The sequence below is a fragment of the Lepidochelys olivacea genome, assembly GCF_965140295.1.
Source record: "Lepidochelys olivacea isolate rLepOli2 genome assembly, chromosome: 24".
Classification (NCBI taxonomy): Eukaryota; Metazoa; Chordata; order Testudines; family Cheloniidae; genus Lepidochelys; species Lepidochelys olivacea.
In genome coordinates, this window is record NC_140434.1 from 11,810,555 (window position 1) to 11,829,782 (window position 19,228).

At 51.8% G+C, this 19,228-nt stretch overlaps 1 protein-coding gene across 5 annotated transcripts in view; it reads right to left on the reverse strand.

Annotated features, from left to right (window-relative positions):
* CADM3 (cell adhesion molecule 3) overlaps positions 1–19,228 on the reverse strand; it is a 146,466-nt gene that overhangs the window by 47,223 nt on the left and 80,015 nt on the right. For 2 of the 5 annotated variants that reach the window (XM_084613749.1, XM_084613748.1), the window contains exon 1: positions 7,035–7,590. The exons of the other annotated variants lie outside the window; for them this stretch is intronic. In XM_084613749.1, coding sequence (XP_084469875.1) covers positions 7,035–7,575 — 541 coding nt within the window. In that variant the 5' untranslated portion in view covers positions 7,576–7,590. Of the gene's footprint in view, positions 1–7,034; positions 7,591–19,228 lie in introns of those variants that run through there. 5 annotated transcript variants of the gene reach the window in all.

Sequence of the window (19,228 nt, forward strand, 5' to 3'; positions counted from 1 at the left end):
GACTGAGCTAATTCCCACAGTGACCAACAGGAGGTGCTGTGGTGGTGAGTCCCAACCCTGTCACACTGCCCCTACGTGTAGGAGTCAGAGGGGGGACATGCTGCTGCTTCCAGGAGCCACGGTATGCGTGGAGTGAGGCAAGCCCCTCACTCTGCTCCCCAACTGGAGCTTGAGGGCTGGATTAAAAGGTCTAATGGGCTGGATGCAGTCCGGGGGCTGTAGTTTGCCCACCCCTAGTTTATGTGGAAACATTTAACATATGTGAGTGTAAGGGGGGGGGTGTATGCATGTGTGGACATGTAATGTGTGTATGTCTGTACGTATGTAAGTATGTGTTTATGCATGTATTGGTGTTTTGCAGTTTGTGGTGTGTCTGACAGCAGAACCCACAGAAACTGAGAATAGACAGATACAGGGCAGAGGCATAAAGCAAGAAAGCCAAGCAGTAGCCAGTGAACACAGTGGGTATTTCTACACTGCAATGAAAACCTGCGGCTGGCCTGTGCCAGCTGACTGGGGCTCACGGTGCTTGGGCTAAGGGGCTGTTTAACTGCAGTGTAGATTTCCAGGCTCTGGCTGGAGCCCGGGCGCTAAGACCCTGCAAGGTGGGAGGGGCCCAAAGCTCAGGCTGCAGCCCAAGCCAGCTCCCCCAGGCCACAGTTAAACAGGCCCTTAGCCTGAGCCTCACAAGCCCCAGTCAGCTGGCAGGGGCCAGCCGAGGGTGTCTAAGTGTGGTGTAAACATACCCAGTGTGACCCTGGAAGAAGCTGGAGGGAGAACTTTGGGGTCTGTTGGCTAAAGAGGCTTTAAGCTCCTCCCTGCTTTTCAATTCTTTCTGTGTTCAGACTACAGGATTTTTTACATTCTTTGAAATAAACAAAATGGCATCACAGAAATGGCTATTACCAATTTCTACTCCCCACAGCCCCAAACTCTGACTAGCTGCTCAGGTCAAAAAGGGGCAAGAGCTGGTGTCAGTGCATAGGTGTGTATCAGTGACTGCAGGGGAAGCAGCAAATCAGGGCCCAGGAGGGCCCTATAAAAAGGGAGCTGAGGAGTCAGAGACAGAGGAGTTCAGATGATGCTCCTGACTGACCAAGGGCACTGCAACACAATGGACAGCTCAGTGCTAGTAGGGACTGCGGGAGTGAGGAAGAGCTATTGGCTGGCTGCTGGGACAGAGTTTAGTAGAGCCCTGAGCCAAGGGTAAGGTATTGGTGAAGGCTGAGGCCACAGGGAAGTGGCCCAGGGAACTGAAGGCAGTTTTGCTAAAAGAACATGCAAGCGTGTGGCTGCTATTCTTAGGGTCCCTGGGCTGAGACCCAGAGTAGTGGGCAGGCCTGGATCCCACCCCCAATAGACCACTGGAGAAGGGCCTACAACTGGACAGCAGTAAATCCACAGAAGAGGACTGAGCTGTCAGGAAGGCCAGCTGGAGTGCTGGGGCCAAAACAGACTAAAAGGGTGAAACCACTGCCTCCAGGGAGGAAGCCCTGAGAGTACGGCCCGATACGAGGGCCAGGACTGGTTTAAAGACTGCAGACACAGCCAACCAGAAGAGGGTGCTTGCAAGAGGTGGGTGCCATGCTGTTACGGACATCTCCAAGCATATCCTCCATCATCATCATGACAACAAATCCCAAAGGGATAAGAGATGCTCAGGAGAGAGAGGCTACAAAAACAGAAAACTCCATAATAGTTGGGGATTTCAACTCTCCCCATATTGATTGGGTCCATGTCACCTCAGGATGGGATGCAAAGATAAAATTTCTAGATGCTATTAATGACTGCTTCTTGGAGCAGCTAGTCCTGGAACCTACAAGGGGTGAGGCAATTCTTGATTTAGTCCTCAGTGGAACACAAGATGTGGTCCAAGGGGTGAATATAGCTGAACCGCTTAGTAAAAACAATGATAATGCAATTAAACTTACCAACATTGGGGGTGCACAGGAAATACCAAAAAAAAAAAAAAAAAACCCCATCAGAGTAGCATTTAACTTAAAAAAAGGGGAAATATGCAATCATGAAGAAGCTAGTTAAGCAAAAATTAAAAGGAACAGTCACAAGACAAGAAGCTGGATATGAGTCAACAGTGTGCCCTTGTTGCCAAGAAGGCTAACGACATTTTGAACTGTATCAGTAGGAGCACTGCCAGCAGATCGAGGGATGTGAGCATTCCCCTCTATTCAACATTGTTGAGGCCTCATCTGGAGTACTGTGTCCAGTTTTGGGCCCCACACTACAAGAAGGATGTGGATAAATTGGAAAGAGTCCAGCAGAGGACAACAAAAATGATTAGGGGGCTAGAACACATGACTTATGCAGAGAGACTGAGAGAACTGGGATTGTTTAGTCTGCAGAAGAGAAGAATGAGGAGGGATTTAAGAGCTGCTTTCAACGGCCTGAAACGGGGTTCCAAAGAGGATGGATGTCACAGAGTGTGGGGGAGTCCGGGGCCTCTTCCTCAGATTCACTGTGACTCAGCCAGCCCGTAAAATGGAAGGTTTATTGGACAATAGAAACACAGTCTAAAACAGAGCTTGTGGGTACCACCAGGACCCCTCAGTCAAGTCCTTCTGGGGGGCAGGGAGCTTAGACCCCAGCCCTGGGGTTCCCTGCATTCCACCACCCAGCACCAAACTGAAACCAGATCTCCTCTAGCAGGCTCTCTCCTGCAGCCTTTGTCCAGTTTCCCAGGCAGAGGTGTTATCTCCCCTCCTGGCTCAGGTTACAAGCTCTCAGGTCTTCCATCCCCAGTGAAACTCCCCTGCCACATTCCCAGGTCAACACTCCCTGCTCCCTGCTGCGTCACATCTCTCCCCCCTTCGAGACTGAACTGAGCGGGGTCACTCTGACCAGTGACCTGGGGAAGTTCAGGGCCCCCTCTCCGGGACAACGCATCTGCTATCATGTTGGCGCTTCCCTTCACATGGACCACATCCATGTCATAATCCTGCAGGAGCAGGCTCCACCTCAGGAGTTTGGTGTTGGCTCCTTTCATCTGGTGCAGCCAGGTCAGGGGAGAGTGGTCCGTGTACACGGTGAAGTGTCGCCCGAAGAGATATGGCTCTAGTTTCTTGAGGGCCCACACCATGGCCAGGCATTCCTTCTCGATGGCTGCGTAGTGATGCTCCCGGGGTAGCAACTTCTTGCTCAGGTACACGATGGGGTGTGTCTCCCCCTTTTCATCCTCCTGCATTAACACTGCCCCCAGTCCCATGTCTGAGGCGTCGGTGAACACCACAAAGGGCTTGTCAAAGTCTGGGTTTGCCAGAACTGGGCTACTGACCAGAGCCTCCTTCAGCGCCCGGAAAGCCTCCTGGCACTGCTCGGTCCAGACCACCTTGTCTGTCTGTCTTCCCCTTCTTGCATAGCTCAGTGATGGGGGTGGCTATGGTGCTAAAGTGGGGCACAAATCTTCGGTAGTATCCTGCCAACCCAGTAAAGGCTTGGACCTGCTTTTTGGTGTGGCGAGCGGGCCAGTCTCTGATCACCTCCACCTTAGCTGGTTCTGGCTTTAGGCAGCTGCTCCCCACCCGATGGCCCAGGTAAGATACTTCAGCCACCCCCACCTTGCACTTCTCCGCTTTTGATCAGCCCAGCCTCCTGGAGTCGGTCCAGCACTTGTCTAACCTGGGACACATGGTCCTCCCAGGTCTGACTAAACACACAGATGTCATCAATATATGCCACGGCAAAACTCTCTATCCCCCTCAGTAGCTGATCCACCAGGCACTGGAAGGTGGCTGGCGCTCCTTTGAGGCCGAAAGGCAGGGTCAGGAACTCATAGAGCCCCAGAGGGGTGATAAAGGCCGATTTCAGCCGGGCATCTACATCCAACGGCACTTGCCAGTAGCCCTTTGTAAGGTCCATGGTGGTAAGGTATCAAGCTCCTCCCAGTTTGTCTAGGAGCTCATCAGGCCTGGGCACGGGGTAGGCATCAGATACAGTGATGGCATTGAGCTTCTGATAGTCCACACAGAACCGGATCGACCCGTCCTTTTTGGGGACCAGCATCACCGGCGAGGCCCAAGGGCTGGCAGTTGCCTGGATCATCCCCAAAGCCAGCATGTCCCTGACCTCTCTTTCCAGGTCCTGAGCAGTTTTCCCTGTGACTTGGAAGGGGGAGCATCTTATCGGCGGGTGCGATCCTATCTGCACCCGGCACACAGTCAGATTAGTGCATCCAAGCTGGTCAGAAAACAGCTGTCAGTACGGATGCAGCACCCCCCTGACCTCAGCTTGCTGGGCAGGGGTTAGCTGATCCGAGAGGGGAATTTGTTTCTAGGGGTGAACCAGCTCTGGTCCCAGGGAATAGATCTACTAAAGGGTCATCTCCCTGCTCCTCCCAGTGTCCGCACACTGCCAACACCACATTCCCCCTGGCATAATATGGCTTCATCATATTCACATGGTACACCGGGCAGTGGTGTGCCTGATTAGACAGCTCCACCACATAGTTTACCTCATTTAGCTGCTTGACAACCTTGAAAGGGCCCTCCCAGGCGGCCTGTAGTTTGTTCTTTCTCACGGGGATGAGAACCATCACTTGATCCCCGGGGGCGTAAGCACAGGCCTGCGCCATACAGTCATACCAGACCTTCTGCTTCTTCTGGGCTCTGGCCAGATTCTCCCTGGCCAGGCCCATGAGTTCAGCAAGTCTCTCTCGGAAGATCAGGACATACTCCACCACTGACTCTCCATTGGGAGTGGCCCTCCCTTCCCATTTGTGTCTCATCAGGTCCAGGGGGGCCCCTTACCCTCCTTCCATATAACCGTTCAAAAGGCAAAAATCTGGTAGACTCCTGGGGTACCTCCCTGTACGCGAACAGCAGGTGAGGTAAGTACTTGTCCCAATCCTGCGGGTGCTGGTGCATAAAGGTTTTCAGCATCATCTTTAGCGTCCCACTAAACCTCTCCACCAGCCCATTGGACTGGGGGTGATAAGCTGAGGCCCAATTGTGCCAGACCCCACATTTCTCCCACAAGTACCGGAGCAGGGCTGACATGAAGTTGGATTCTTGGTCTGTCAAGACTTCCTTGGGGAACCCCACTCGGCTGAAAATGGTCAGGAGCGCATCTGCCACAGTGTCTGCTTCCATTGAAGCAAAGGGCACCGCCTCGGGGTAGCGGGTGGCAAAATCTACCATCACCAGAACGTATTTTTTTCCCTGACCGGGTCGTCTTGCTGAGAGGTCCCACTATGTCCATGGCCACCTTCTGAAAAGGTTCCTCTATGATGGGCAAAGGTTTCAAAGCCACTTTCCCCTTGTCCCGGGCCTTCCCCACCCTCTGACAGGGGTCACAGGATCGGCAATACTGCCGGACAGTGGTAAAGACCCCAGGCCAGTAAAAGCTCTGTAGCAACCTCTGCCGGGTGCGCCGGATTCCCTGGTGTCTTGAGCGGGGGATGTCATGGGCCAGGTACAGTAGCTTGTGGCGATACTTCTGCGGGACCACGAGCTGCCTCCTGATCCCACAGGACTCCACTTCCCCTGGGGGAGCCCACTCTTGGTACAGGAACCCCTTCTCCCACAGGAACTTCTCCTGGCAACCTTCTCCTCATGGTCCATACCACACTGAGGTCAGCCAGATCCCTGAGCTTCTGCAAGGAGGGATCTTTCTGCAACTCGGCCTGGAACTCAGTGGCTGGGGAAGGGATGGAGACTGGTTCCCTCTCACTGGCCGGATCTGAGGCCACAGCCTCTCTGAGCCATGCCCCTTGGCGCTCCCTCCCCACCAGGGTAAGGTCCTGTGCCTCCGGTGTGATACCCTCCCCAAGGTCGGGGTGCAGTGCCCCTTGCCGGCTCTGGCTACAGGTCACAACCAGGGCGGTCTGGGGGTTGCTTGGCCAGTCCTCTAGGTCCCCCCTCCCATCAAAACCTCAGTGGGCAAATGGTAGAGCACCCCCATGTCCTGGGGCCCTCGGCCCCCCATTTCAGGTTTACCCTTGCCACGGGCACCTTGAATGGGGTCCTGCCCACCCCCGTCAGGGTCAGGTAGGTGTTGGGCACCCCCCGATCTGGGACCACCACCTCGGGCCGGGCCAGCATCACCTCCGCACCCGTATCCCAGTATCCATTGACCTTCCGCCCATCCACCTCCAGGGGAACAAGGCACTCTCTCCGGAGGGACAGCCCCACGCCCACCCTGTAAACCGAGAACCCTGAGTCCAGAGTATCCAGCCCTCTGGAGGAGCTGGCCTGGGTTACTCTTCCCTCCTGAGCAGGTGGTAAGCTGGCAGCCCCCCTTGCCTGGGCTGTCTGCCCCTCGTCCAGCTGGGTCCCTACCCAGTTAACCCTGGGTAGGTTGGGTCTGCTCAGTCTGTCCCTGAGCCTGGGGCACTGGGTCCGTATGTGGCCTCTCTGGCCACAGTGATAGCAGCTCATGTCATGTTGGTCCCCTCGAGCGGGTCGGATGGTCCTGATGCCAGGCGTTCCCCTTGGGTGGGGGTTCTCCATATTTCCTCACTGGGAGGTCCCATGGTGACTCTCTCTCTGCATCGGGGGGGGGGGGCTGTTCTTTTGGGACTCCTCCCTGCTACCCCTGACCGACTGTTCACAAACTCGTCGGCCAGCTGCCCTGCATGCTGTGGGTTCTCTAGCTTTTTGTCCACCAACCATAGCCTCAGGTCGGAAGGGCACTGTTCATACAGTTGCTCCAGTACAATTAGGTCAAGCAGGTCCTCTTTAGCTTGGGCCCTAACAGTCCACTTGCAGGCATATCCCTGCATTCAGTTGACCAGTTGCAGGTATGTGACCTCAGGCGTTTTACGCTGACTCCGGAACCTTTTCTGGTACATCTCGGGGGTCAGCCCAAACGCACGGAGCAGGGCCTTTTTGAACAGTTTGTAGTCCCCTGCCTCTGCCCCGTCATTCGACTGTACATCTCCACGGCTTTGGGGCCCAGTAAGGGGGTGAGAAACTGGAGCCTGTCTGCAGGTTCAACCCTATGCATCTCAAAGGCATTCTGACAAAGGCTGTCAAGAAGCTATCTGTCCTCCCCCTCCTTACGCTGGGCCAGGAAGCACTTACCAAAACTCCTTGCAGTCTTGGGTCGCCCCTCACTCACCGCAGCTGGGGCCCCACTGCTCCTCAGCCTGGCCAGCTCCAGCTCATGCTGTCTCTGCTTCTCCTTCTCTTCCTGCTCATGCTGACTTTGCTTCTCCTCATGCTGACACTGCTCTTCATGATCCTCCAGCTCCCTCATTTTCATTTCCCTCTCCCATTCCAGCCGCCTCTGCTCCAGGGATGGGGAGCTCCGCCGGGAGGATCCCCCGCTGGCTGCTGGGGTCAGAGTGCCCTCGGTATTTGCTGGGCCTCCCCTATGCCTGAGGGAGGGGTTAGGTAGGAAGGGTCTCGGGATGTCCTCGGCAGCAGTTTGACCCCTCCCAGCCTGGTCAGGCCCCAGGGCCCATGCTGCATCCAGCGGGCGCCTTCCCTCAGGGATCGGGTCATCCAAGCGATCCTTCTCCTCCAACTGGGCAATCAGCTGTTCCTTGGTGGACCTCCCAATGCGCAGCCCCCTCTGCCTGCATAGCTCCACCAGGTCACTCTTAAGGCTTTTAGCATACATCTCCCTGCTGGCCACTCGCAGGCCTGTGCAGCTTTCCACGGTTTCCAGGAAGAACCTCTAGGGTGCCAGTCCTTCTTGTGGTCACCACCCCTTTGCCAGGATTGAGCTGCAGACTCCTTCACCCCTGGGACCGGTCGCTGCAATCCCCCGGGGGACCTTGTTACTGCAAAAATCCTTCTCTCTGGTCACACACTCCCAGGGGTAACCGCCCCCTGAAACCATCTCTCTCTGAATCTTCAGCATGCCTGGTCCTCCGTCAATCCCCCTTTGTTTTACTGTTCCCCAGTCACTTACTGCAGGAAGCGCAGTTCACAGGGTGCAGTACATCTCACCTCTGCCACCAGTTGTCACGGAGTGTGGGGGAGTCTGCGGCCTGCACCCCTCTTCCTGGGATTCGCTGTGACTCTCAGCCAGCCAGTAAAATGGAAGATTTATTAGACAATAGAAACACAGTCTAAAACAGAGCTTGTGGGTACCACCAGGACCCCCAGTCAAGGCCTTCTGGGGGGCAGGGAGCTTTGACCCCAGCCCTGGGGTTCCCTGCATTCCACCACCCAGCCCCAAACTGAAACCAACCCTCCCTCCCCCCAGCAGGCTCTCTCCTGCAGCCTTTGTCCAGTTTCCCAGGCAGAGGTGTTACCTCCCCCTCCTGGCTCAGGTTACAGGCTCTCAGATCTCCCATCCCCAGTGAAACTCCCCTGCCACATTCCCAAGTCAACACTCCCCGCTGCCTGCTGCGTCACAATGGATCTAGACTGTTCTCAGTGGTAGCAGATGACAGAATGAGGAGTAATGGTCTCAAGTTGCAGTGGGGGAGGTTTAGGTTGGAGATTAGGAAAAACTTTTTTACTAGGGGGGTGGTGAAGCACTAAAATGAGTTACCTAGGGAGGTGGTGGAATCTCCTTCCTTTGAGGTTTTTAAGGTCAGGCTTAACAAAGCCCTGGCTGGGATGATTTAGTTGGGGATTGGCCCTGCTTTGAGCAGGGGGTTGGACTAGATGACCTCCTGAGGTCCCTTCCAACCCTGATAGTCTATGATTCTAAGAGTGAAATGCCTGGGAGCTTCATGGAAACTTGTTAAAAATATCATCGTAGAGGCTCTAACCAAATAAGATTTAAAAATAAAGGGGACACAAAAAATTGCACCGTGGCTAAACGGAGGAGTAAAAGAGGCACTTAGAGGCAAAAAGGCATCATTTAAAAACTGGAAGTCAAATCCTAGAGAGGAAAATAGAAATGAAAATAAACTCTGGCAAGTCAAGTGGAAAAGTATAAGTAGGCAGGCCAAGAAAAAATTGAAGCACAACTAGTAAAAGACACAAAAACTAACAGCAAAAAATGTTTTCAGTCCATCAGAAGCAGGAAGCCTGCTAAACAACCATTGGGGCCACTGGATGATCGAGATGCTAAAGGAGCACTCAAGGAAGACCACACTGTTGCACAGAAGCTAAATGAATCCTTGGCATCAGTCTTCAGTGCAGAGGATGTGGGGGAGATCACCACCCCCAAGTCATTCTTTTTAGGTGTCAAAGAAAGTTTGGGAACAAATTGATACATTAAACAGTAATCCGTCACCAGGCCCAGATTATATCACCCAAGAGTTCTGAAGGAACTCAAATATGACATTGCAGAATTACTAACTGTGGTATGTAACCTATAATTTAAATCTGCTTCTGTACCAGATGACTGGAGGATAGCTAATGTGGCACCAATTTTTAAAAAAGGCTCCAGGTGTGATCCTGGCAATTACCAGCCGATAAGCCTAACTTCAGTACCATACAAAATCATTGAAACTATAGTAAAGAACAGAATTATCTGACACATAGATGAATATGATGTGTTGGGGAAGAGTCGATGTGGCTTTTTTCGGAGTGGCAGCCGTGTCAGGCTGTATCCATTTTGTAATAGGAAATCATGTTTCACCAATCTATTAGAATTCTTTGAGGGGATCAACAAGCATGTGGCTAAAGGTGATCCAGTTGATATATTCAGTGTTTTTCAACCTTTTTGATACCAAGAACTGACTTGCTGCCTTCCTAAACTGCATCAGGGAGATCTCAGGAACCAGCACTGGGCCACGGACTGGTCGTTGAGAAATACTGATATAGTGTACTTGGACTTCCAGAAAGCATCTGAGAAGGTCCCACAATGAAGTAAGCCATCAAGGGATAAGAGGGAAGGTCCTTTCATGGATCCGTAACTGATTAAAAGACAGGGGAAAAAGGGTAGGAATAAATGGTCAGTTTTCACGGGGGGGAGAGGGGAAGGTAATAGTGATGTCCCACAATGATCAGTACTGCAGTCTGTGCTATTCACAAATTATATGGAAAAGGGGTAAACAGTGAGGTGGCAAAATTTGCAGATGGTACAAAATTACTGAAGCTAGTTAAGTCCAAAGCTGACTGTGAGGAGTTACAAAGGGATCTCACAAAACTGGGTGACTGGGCAACAAAATGGCAGATGAAATTCAGTGTTGATAAGTGTAAAGTAATGCCCATTGGCAAAAATAATCCCAACTATACATACAAAATATGGGATCTAAATTAGCTGTTGCCACTCAAGAAAGAGATCTGGGAGTCCTTGTGGATAGTTCTCTGAAACCAGCCACTCCATGTACAGTGTCAGCCAAAAAAACTAATAGAATGTTAGGAACCATTAGGAAAGGGATAGATGATAAGGCACTGTCCTAAGGTTGAGGGTTCCACGGTCACCACTCCCAAGAGAAGGAGGCGGGTGGTGGTGGTCGGGGACTCTCTCCTCAGGGGGACTGAGTCATCTATCTGCCACCCTGACCAGGAAAACAGAGAAGTCTGCTGCTTGCCAGGAGCTAAGATTCGCGATGTGACGGAGTCAGCCGAGACTCATCAAGCCCTCGGATCGCTACCCCTTCCTGCTTTTCCACGTGGGCACCAATGATACTGCCAAGAATGACCTTGAGCGGATCACTGCAGACTACATGGCTCTGGGAAGGAGGATAAAGGAGTATGAGGCGCAAGTGGTGTTCTTGTCCATCCTCCCCGTGGAAGGAAAAGGCCGGGGTAGGGATCGTCGAATCGTGGAAGTCAATGAATGGCTACACAGGTGGTGTCAGAGAGAAGGCTTTGGATTCTTCGACCATGGGATGGTGTTCCAAGAAGGAGGAGTGCTGGGCAGAGACGGACTCCACTTAACGAAGAGAGGGAAAAGCATCTTCACGAGCAGGCTGGCTAATCTAGTGAGGAGGGCTTTAAACTAGGTTCACCGGGGGAAGGAGACCAAAGCCCTGAGGTAAGTGGGGAACCGGGATACCGGGAGGAAGCACGAGCAGGAGCGTGTGAGAGGGGAGGGCTCCTGCCTCATACTGAGAACAAGGGGCGATCAGCGGGTTATCTCAAGTGCCTATATACAAATGCACAAAGCCTGGGAAACAAGCAGGGAGAACTGGAGGTCCTGGCAAAGTCAGGGAATTATGATGTAATTGGAATAACGGAGACTTGGTGGGATAACTCGCATGACTGGAGTACTGTCATGGATGGGTATAAACTGTTCAGGAAGGACAGGGAGGCCAGAAAAGGTGGGGGAGTTGCACTGTATGTAAGGGAGCAGTATGACTGCTCAGAGCTCAAGTATGAAACTGCAGAAAAACCTGAGAGTCTCTGGATTAAGTTTAGAACCCTGAGCAACAAGGGTGATGTCATGGTGGAAGTCCGCTATAGACCACCGGACCAGGGGGATGAGGTGGACGAGGCTTTCTTCCAGCAAGTCACAGAAGCTACTAGATCGCACGCGCTGGTTCTCATGGGCGACTTCAATCATCCTGATATCTGCTGGGAGAGCAATACAGTGGTGCACAGACAATCCAGGAAGTTTTTGGAAAACATAGGGGACAATTTCCTGGTGCAAGTGCTAGAGGAACCAACTAGGGGCGGAGCTCTTCTTGACCTGCTGCTCACAAACCGGGAAGAATTAGTAGGGAAAGCAAAAGTGGATGGGAACCTGGGAGGCAGTGACCATGAGATGGTCGAGTTCAGGATCCTGACAAAAGGAAGAAAGGAAAGCAGCAGAATACGGAAAAAGCTAATGTACTCAATGCTTTTTTTGCCTCTGTCTTCACGAACAAGGTCAGCTCCCAGACTACTGCACTGGGCAGCACAGCATGGGGAGGAGGTGGCCAGCCCTCTGTGAAGGAAGAAGTGGTTCGGGACTATTTAGAAAAACTGGACATGCACAAGTCCATGGGGCCAGACAAGTTGCATCCGAGAGTGATAAAGGAATTGGCAGATGTGATTGCAGAGCCATTGGCCATTATCTTTGAAAACTCATGGCGATCGGGGGAAGTCCCGGAAGATTGGAAAAAGGCTAATGTAGTGCCCATCTATAAAAAAAGGGAAGAAGGATGATCCTGGGAACTACACGCCAGACAGCCTCAACTCAGTCCCTGGAAAAATCATGGAGCAGGTCCTCAAGGAATCAATTCTGAAGCACTTAGAGGAGAGGAAAGTGATCAGGAACAGTCAGCATGGATTCACCAAGGGCAAGTCATGCCTGACTAATCTAATTGCCTTCTATGACGAGATAACTGGCTCTGTGGATGAAGGGAAAGCAGTGGACATGTTATTCCTCGACTTTAGCAAAGCTTTTGACACGGTTTCCCACAGTATTCTTGCCAGCAAGTTAAAGAAGTATGGGCTGGATAGATGCACTATAAGGTGGATAGAAAGCTGGCTAGATTGTCGGGCTCAACGGGTAGTGATCAATGGCTCCATGTCTAGTTGGCAGCCGGTATCTAGCGGAGTGCCCCAAGAGTCGGTCCTGGGGCCGGTTTTGTTCAATATCTTCATAAATGATCTGGAGGATGGTGTGGATTGCACCCTCAGCAAGTTTGCGGATGATACTAAACTGAGAGGAGTGGTAGATATGCTGGAGGGTAGGGATAGGATACAGAGGGACCTAGACAAATTGGAGGATTGGGCCAAAAGAAATCTGAGGCGGTTCCACAAGGACAAGTGCAGAGTCCTGCACTTAGGATGGAAGAATCCCATGCACCGCTACAGACTAGGGACCAAATGGCTAGGCAGCAGTTCTGCAGAGAAGGATCTAGGGGTGACAGTGAGCGAGAAGCTGGATATGAGTCAACAGCGTGCCCTTGTTGTCAAGAAGGCCAATGGCATTTTGGGATGTATAAGTAGGGGCATTGCCAGCAGATCGAGGGATGTGATCATTCCCCTCTATTCGACATTGGTGAGGCCTCATCTGGAGTACTGTGTCCAGTTTTGGGCCCCACACTACAAGAAGGATGTGGAGAAATTGGAGAGTCCAGCGAAGGGCAACAAAAATGATTAGGGGACTGGAACACATGACTTCTGAGGAGAGGCTGAGGGAACTGGGATTGTTTAGTCTACAGAAGAGAAGAATGAGGGGGGATTTGATAGCTGCTTTTAACTTCCTGAAAGGTGGATCCAAAGAGGATGGATCTAGACTATTCTCAGTGATAGCAGATGACAGGACAAGGAGTAATGGTCTCAAGTTGCAGTGGGGGAGGTTTAGGTTGGATATTAGGAAAAACTTTTTCACTAGGAGGGTGGTGAAACATTGGAATGCGTTACCTAGGGAGGTGGTGGAATCCCCTTCCTTAGAAGTTTTTAAGGTCAGGCTTGACAAAGCCCTGGCTGGGATGATTTAGTTGGGACTGGTTCTGCTCTGGGCAGGGGGTTGGACTAGATGGCCTCCAGAGGTCCCTTCCAACTCTGTTATTCTGTGATTCTATGATAAGGCAGTAAAAATCATAATGTCACTATATAAGTCCATGGTAGGCCTACACCTGGAATACTGCGTGCAGTTCTGGTCGCCCCATCTCAAAAAAGGTAGTAGAAATGGAAAAAGTACAGAGAAGGGCAACAAATATGATTCGGGGGTTGGAACAGCTTCCATATGAGGAGAGATTAAAAAGACTGGGATTGTTCATCTTAGAAAATTGATGACTAAAGGGGGATATGACAGAGGTCTATAAAATCATGACTGGTGTGGAGGAAATGCATAAGGAAGTGGTGTTTACCCCTTCACATAACACAAGAACTGGAGATCACCCAATGAAAATTAATAAGCAGCAGAAAACAAACAAAAGGAAGTATTTCTTCACACAACATGCAGTCAACCTTTGGAACTTGTTACCTGGGGTTAACAGTGAAGGCCAAAAGCATAACTGGTCTATCTATGGCTATTGGCCAAGATGGTCAGGGATGTTACCCCTTGTTCCAGGTATCCCTAAACCTCGCATTGCCAGAAACTGGGACTGGATGACAGGGGATGGAACACTTAATAATTAGCCTGTTCTGTTCATTCCCTCTAAAGCATCTGGCACCAGCCACTGTCAGATGACAGGATGATACTGGCCTAGATGGACCATTGGCCTGACCCAGTATGGTCATTCTTACGTTCTTATGACATGGTCTTCTTGGAAATCAAGCACCACCCAGAGTGATCTCTGGTGATGTACTTTAGGTGGTGTGGTTGTATAGTCTGTTTATGTCCATCACTGGCCATCTTGTCTTGTTACCAAAGCTTTTGATGCTCTGTGATCACGGGCCACACAGCGGCATTCCTTGGTACGCACACTTTGTAATTCGTTGGTCTTCCATTCTAATAATATAACCTCACAATAGCATAGGCCACTCCAGTTTTGCCTATGTGTCATGGGCGCTAACCAAACTCAAGTGTCAAATCCACTCAAATAGAGGAGGCAGCTTTGCCCTTAGTCCGTGGGCGTAAAAGGTTTCATGACTTTATTTAAGAGAGGCCAGTGTTAGCTGAAACTGACCATAAACTACTCATTGCCATTTCCGAAAGGGGCCTGGTCGCTCCAAGAATACAGAGGTGAATTTGTAAGTTACAAATGTATCATTTGCAAATTGGATAAAAACCTAGGAGAGACTGGGTGGCTGCAGACACACTCTCTAGAGCAGTTGACAAAAGAGCAGTGGAGCAAAGTCCAGAAGTAGATTTTCTGTGTCATTTTGATAAACAAAACCAGGACGAAATGTGGCCTGTAATTGCCAGAGCAACTGCTCAGTAATCAAGTAATCAAGGCTACTAGCACCAGGTGGCTGGGATAGCATATTCCAGCCCTTATTAGCAATTCCAGGGGAGTTCTCAATACTTGAAGGGATTTTTCTTAAACGCATCATGATAGTGATTCCTATGGTGTTACAGAAAAAATATACTACAAGGGATACATGAAGGTCATTTAGAGCAGTGGTTCTCAACCTGTCCAGACAAATGTACCCCTTTCAGGAGTCTGATTTGTCTTGCGTGCCCCAAGTTTCACCTCACTTAACAACTACTTGCTTACAAAATCAGATATAAAAAAATGAAAGTGTCACAGCCCACCGTTACTGAACAATTGCTGACTTTCTCATTTTTACCATAGAATTATAAAATACATTAATTGGAATATGAATCTTGTATTTACATTTCAGTTTGATACTTGAGCCTGTTTTTCACATGAGAGCCTTGTCGGAAGCCCAAACTCAGGCACTGCAGCCGAAGCACGTAACTTAGTTTCGCGGTGCCCCCTGTGGCAGACAACCCCAGACAATCGCCCTGCTTGCCACCACCTAATGCCAGCCCTGCACTTCCAACCCCCACAGCACATCCCTTGACCCCCGTCACGGAGTCCCCAGGCGATGCTCTGGAACTGCTCCCTACGAAGCCAGTCAGGACTCTGGGGGAGTCTCCTTTCTGTGAACAGACTGTCTTCAAGACACACAGCTCACACAACTTCCACCTTCCTGAGTCTGACCTCAGAGCATTCAGCAACCTCTGCCCCTCTGTGTGCTTCCCACAGCGAGTCCGCCCAGGCGGGGTCCTGGGGAAACCAAAGGGTCCTGCACCCCAACTTCACAGTCAGACGTGACTCTCAGCCAGCCAGTAAAACAGAAGGTTTATTAGACTACAGGAACATGGTCTAACACAGAGCTTGTAGGTTCAGAGAACAGGACCCCTCAGCCGGGTCCATTCTGGGGGGCAACGAGCCAGACAACCATGTCTGCACTTCACTCCATGTCCCCAGCCAGCCCCAAACTGAAACTCTCTCCAGCCCCTCCTCCTCTGGGCTTTGTCCCTTTCCTGGGCCAGGAGGTCACCTGATTCCTTTGTTCTCCAACCCTTTAGCTCTCACTTTGCAGGGGGGAAGGGCCAGGCCATCAGTTGCCAGGAAACAGGGTGTTGGCCATTGTCTGTGTCCAGACCCCTGCACACACCTGCCCTCTAGGGCTCTGCAACAATCATACACCCTTATCCCACCACCTAGATACTTAAGAACTGCATAGGGGAAACTGAGGCATCCCCCACAATATTCAGAGGAAATATTAAGAACAGTCCCGTTTCGTCACATCTCTCCCCCCTTTGAGACCGAACTGAGCGGGGTCACTTTAGCCAATGACCTGGGGAAGTTCGAAGCCACCAACATTCCCATGGATGCCCCAGAATCTCTCCCGTTCCTTGGTGGGAGTTACAACAGGTTCTTCCAGTTTCACGCCCTCCCTTAGGTCGGGGGTGGTCGATAGCACTCGCATGCCGCATGTGGGAAGGTTTATGCGGCCCGTGCCCTTTTGCCACCCCAAAACTCCCCAAACTGGGATCGGGTCTTCTCCTAGCGCTCCAGTCTGGAGAGCTGCAATTCGGGTTCTCTTGGTTAAGAGCCCCCATCTTCACCTGGGCCACACACTGTTCACTTACAGAACTAGCATGGAGACATTCCTTGCTCAACAACCCACTAGCAACAGGCAAAATACAAGCACCAGAATTGTCTGAACTCTGGGATTTTGCATAGACATTAACTGGATGCGACCTAGTTACCGTGCCATTCTCCCGAGCAGACACAAACTTAGGACCCTTCCCTTCCTGGGCTTTAGTTGAATCCAGAACCAACTCTGAGACAACTGCACTATTCTCAGCCATCACAGGCTGAAAGGCCCCTTCTGTCTGCTCCACAGACAAAGACGAGCCGGACACACTTTCTCCTTTACCAGACACACAGCTTGGGATCTCATTCCCCTTTTCCCAGCACACAGGGCTGTTCACAGACCACTGCTTGGAGACTGGGGCAGCTCCCTCCATAGGCAAGTCAATACCCTGACAGACACAGGCACATTTCCTTCACTGTCACAATTCTCCACCCAGGTAACAGGTAAGGTCCAGGGACACTCATCTTCCACTATACTCGCCTTCCCAAACTGCTGACTAGACAAAGTCATCAGCTCACAAGGCTGCCTAGGCTCATCCAAACTTTTCTTACCAAGCACCTTGCCACACTCAGCAGATATCCTGCCCTGCCTGTGTCTCCCCCACTCAGCTGGGGTCTCAGTTCCCACTGTGCTCAGCGCTGCCCTTGCTGTCCCGAGCTAGCTGCTTTCCTCACTGCATCAGAGCCAGCGTGAGCCCCCTCTCCGGTGTGCAAGGGGGCAGGGAGCATCTCTCTGTCCCACACAGCCTCAGGGCTCTGGTTACAGGCAGGCAGGTAGCCTAAGCCTAGCAGCTCCTCCCCGCTGCCAGCCAGGTCATCTGCATTTTCACTGACCATTTCCCTCTCCGCCGATTGGTTCCCTGGATTCAAATTCAAACCGTTGGCCATTACAGGAGCAGGGCCTGGATCCTGTCCCAAAGAGACACAGCCACTGGAGGATGGTGTAGATTGCACCCTCAGCAAGTTTGCAGATGACACTAAACTGGGAGGAGAGGTAGATACGCTGGAGGGTAGGGATAGGATACAGAGGGCCCTAGACAAATTAGAGGATTGGGCTAAAAGAAATCTGAGGAGGTTCAACAAGGACAAGTGCAGAGTCCTGCACTAAGGATGGAAGAATCCCATGCACAGCTACAGACTAGGGACCGAATGGCTCGGCAGCAGTTCTGCAGAAAAGGACCTAGGGGTTACAGTGGACAAGAAGCTGGATATGAGTCAACAGTGTGCCATTCTTGCCAAGAAGGCCAATGGCATTTTGGAATGTATATGTAGGGGCACTGCCAGCAGATCGAGGGACATGATCGTTCCTCTCTATTCAACATTGGTGAGGCCTCATCTGGAGTACTGTGTCCAGTTTTGGGCCCCACACTACAAGAAGTATGTGGAAAAATTGGAGAGAGTCCAGCGGAGGGCAACAAAAATGATTAGGGGACTGGAACACATGACTTCTGAGGAGAGGCTGAGGGAACTGGGATTGTTTAGTCTGCGGAAGAGAAGAATGAGGGGGGATTTGATAGCTGCTTTCAACTACCTGAAAGGGGGTTCCAAAGAGGATGGATTTAGACTGTTCTCAGTGGTAGCAGATGACAGAACAAGGAGTAATGGTCTCAAGTTGCAGTAGGGGAGGTTTAGGTTGGATATTAGGAAAAACTTTTTCACTAGGAGGGAGGTGACACACTGGAATGCGTTACCTAGGGAGGTGGTAGAATCTCCTTCCTTAGAAGTTTTTAAGGTCAGGCTTGACAAAGCCCTGGCTGGGATGATTTAGTTGGGGATTGGTCCTGCTTTGAGCAGGGGGTTGGACTAGATGACCTCCTGAGGTCTCTTCCAACCCTGATATTCTATGATATCCTGGAGAACCCAAATGACCAGCCAGCCCCACCCCTCCTGGGTCTGCTCAGGGATTTGGGCCATAGGCAGGGCGAGGGGCTTCATCCCTGGGACCCTCACCCAGCTCACACAGCCCCTCAGCATCTGAGGCTGCACCACCAGGGGCCTGACAACCGTTCTCTCTGTCCCAGGATCTCACCACCCCAGGAATGTCTCCCCATTGACCATCACCTTCCGCTCCCACTGGAGGTCCGAGGGGCCTGAGCCCAGGAGCCTCCACGCGGACATATAGGTTGGGACCAGGAGTGGGAGCCTGTCCACCTCCCCACCCATCTGGATGATGGAGTCTATGGCCTTGGGACCTAGCAAGGGAGCTAGACACCGGGACTTTTCCGCAGGGTCCCTCTGGTTCAAATTGCCAGCCTGCTGAAAGGCAGTGAGGTGGGCATCCACATCCCCCCCATCTTTAACCAGGGGCAGCAATTTAGTACGCCGGTTCCCTGCAGAACTGGCCCCCCGGGGTCTATCCCCACTCACCCCTGGGAGGTCCCCTATGCCTCTCTGCTCCACCATCGCCAGTTCATGGTGCTGCTGCTTCCGCAGCTCTTTCTCGGACTCTCGCTGTCTCTCACAGTCCTCTTGCTCTCTCGGACTCAGCTCCAATCCCGTCCGTCTCCGATCCTCGGATGGGGCACCTGATTGTGAAGACCCCCATCTGGTCGGGGACAGAAGTCTTGGGGATACCTGGCTACTACTCCAGCTGCTCCCAGATCCTGCTATAGCCCCACTGGGGTCAGGAATCTGTTCCTTAGAGCAGTCATCCTCCTCCAGCTGCATGATTAACTGTGCTTTGGTGAACTTTCCAATGCTCAACCCTCTCTTCTTGCACAGGGTTACAATGTCCTTCTTAAGGAGATGGTGGCATCACTCCGCTCTTCCCAAGTTGTTGTGGACTCAGAGGCCTGTGTGCTCTCAGCTCCCCATGGTTTCCAGGGAGAACTAGTGTGCCAGCCATTCTCAAGGGTATCACCTCTTTGCCAGTGTCGAGCTGCAGACTCATCCACCCCTGGGACCGCTCGTTGCAATCCGCCGGGGGACCCT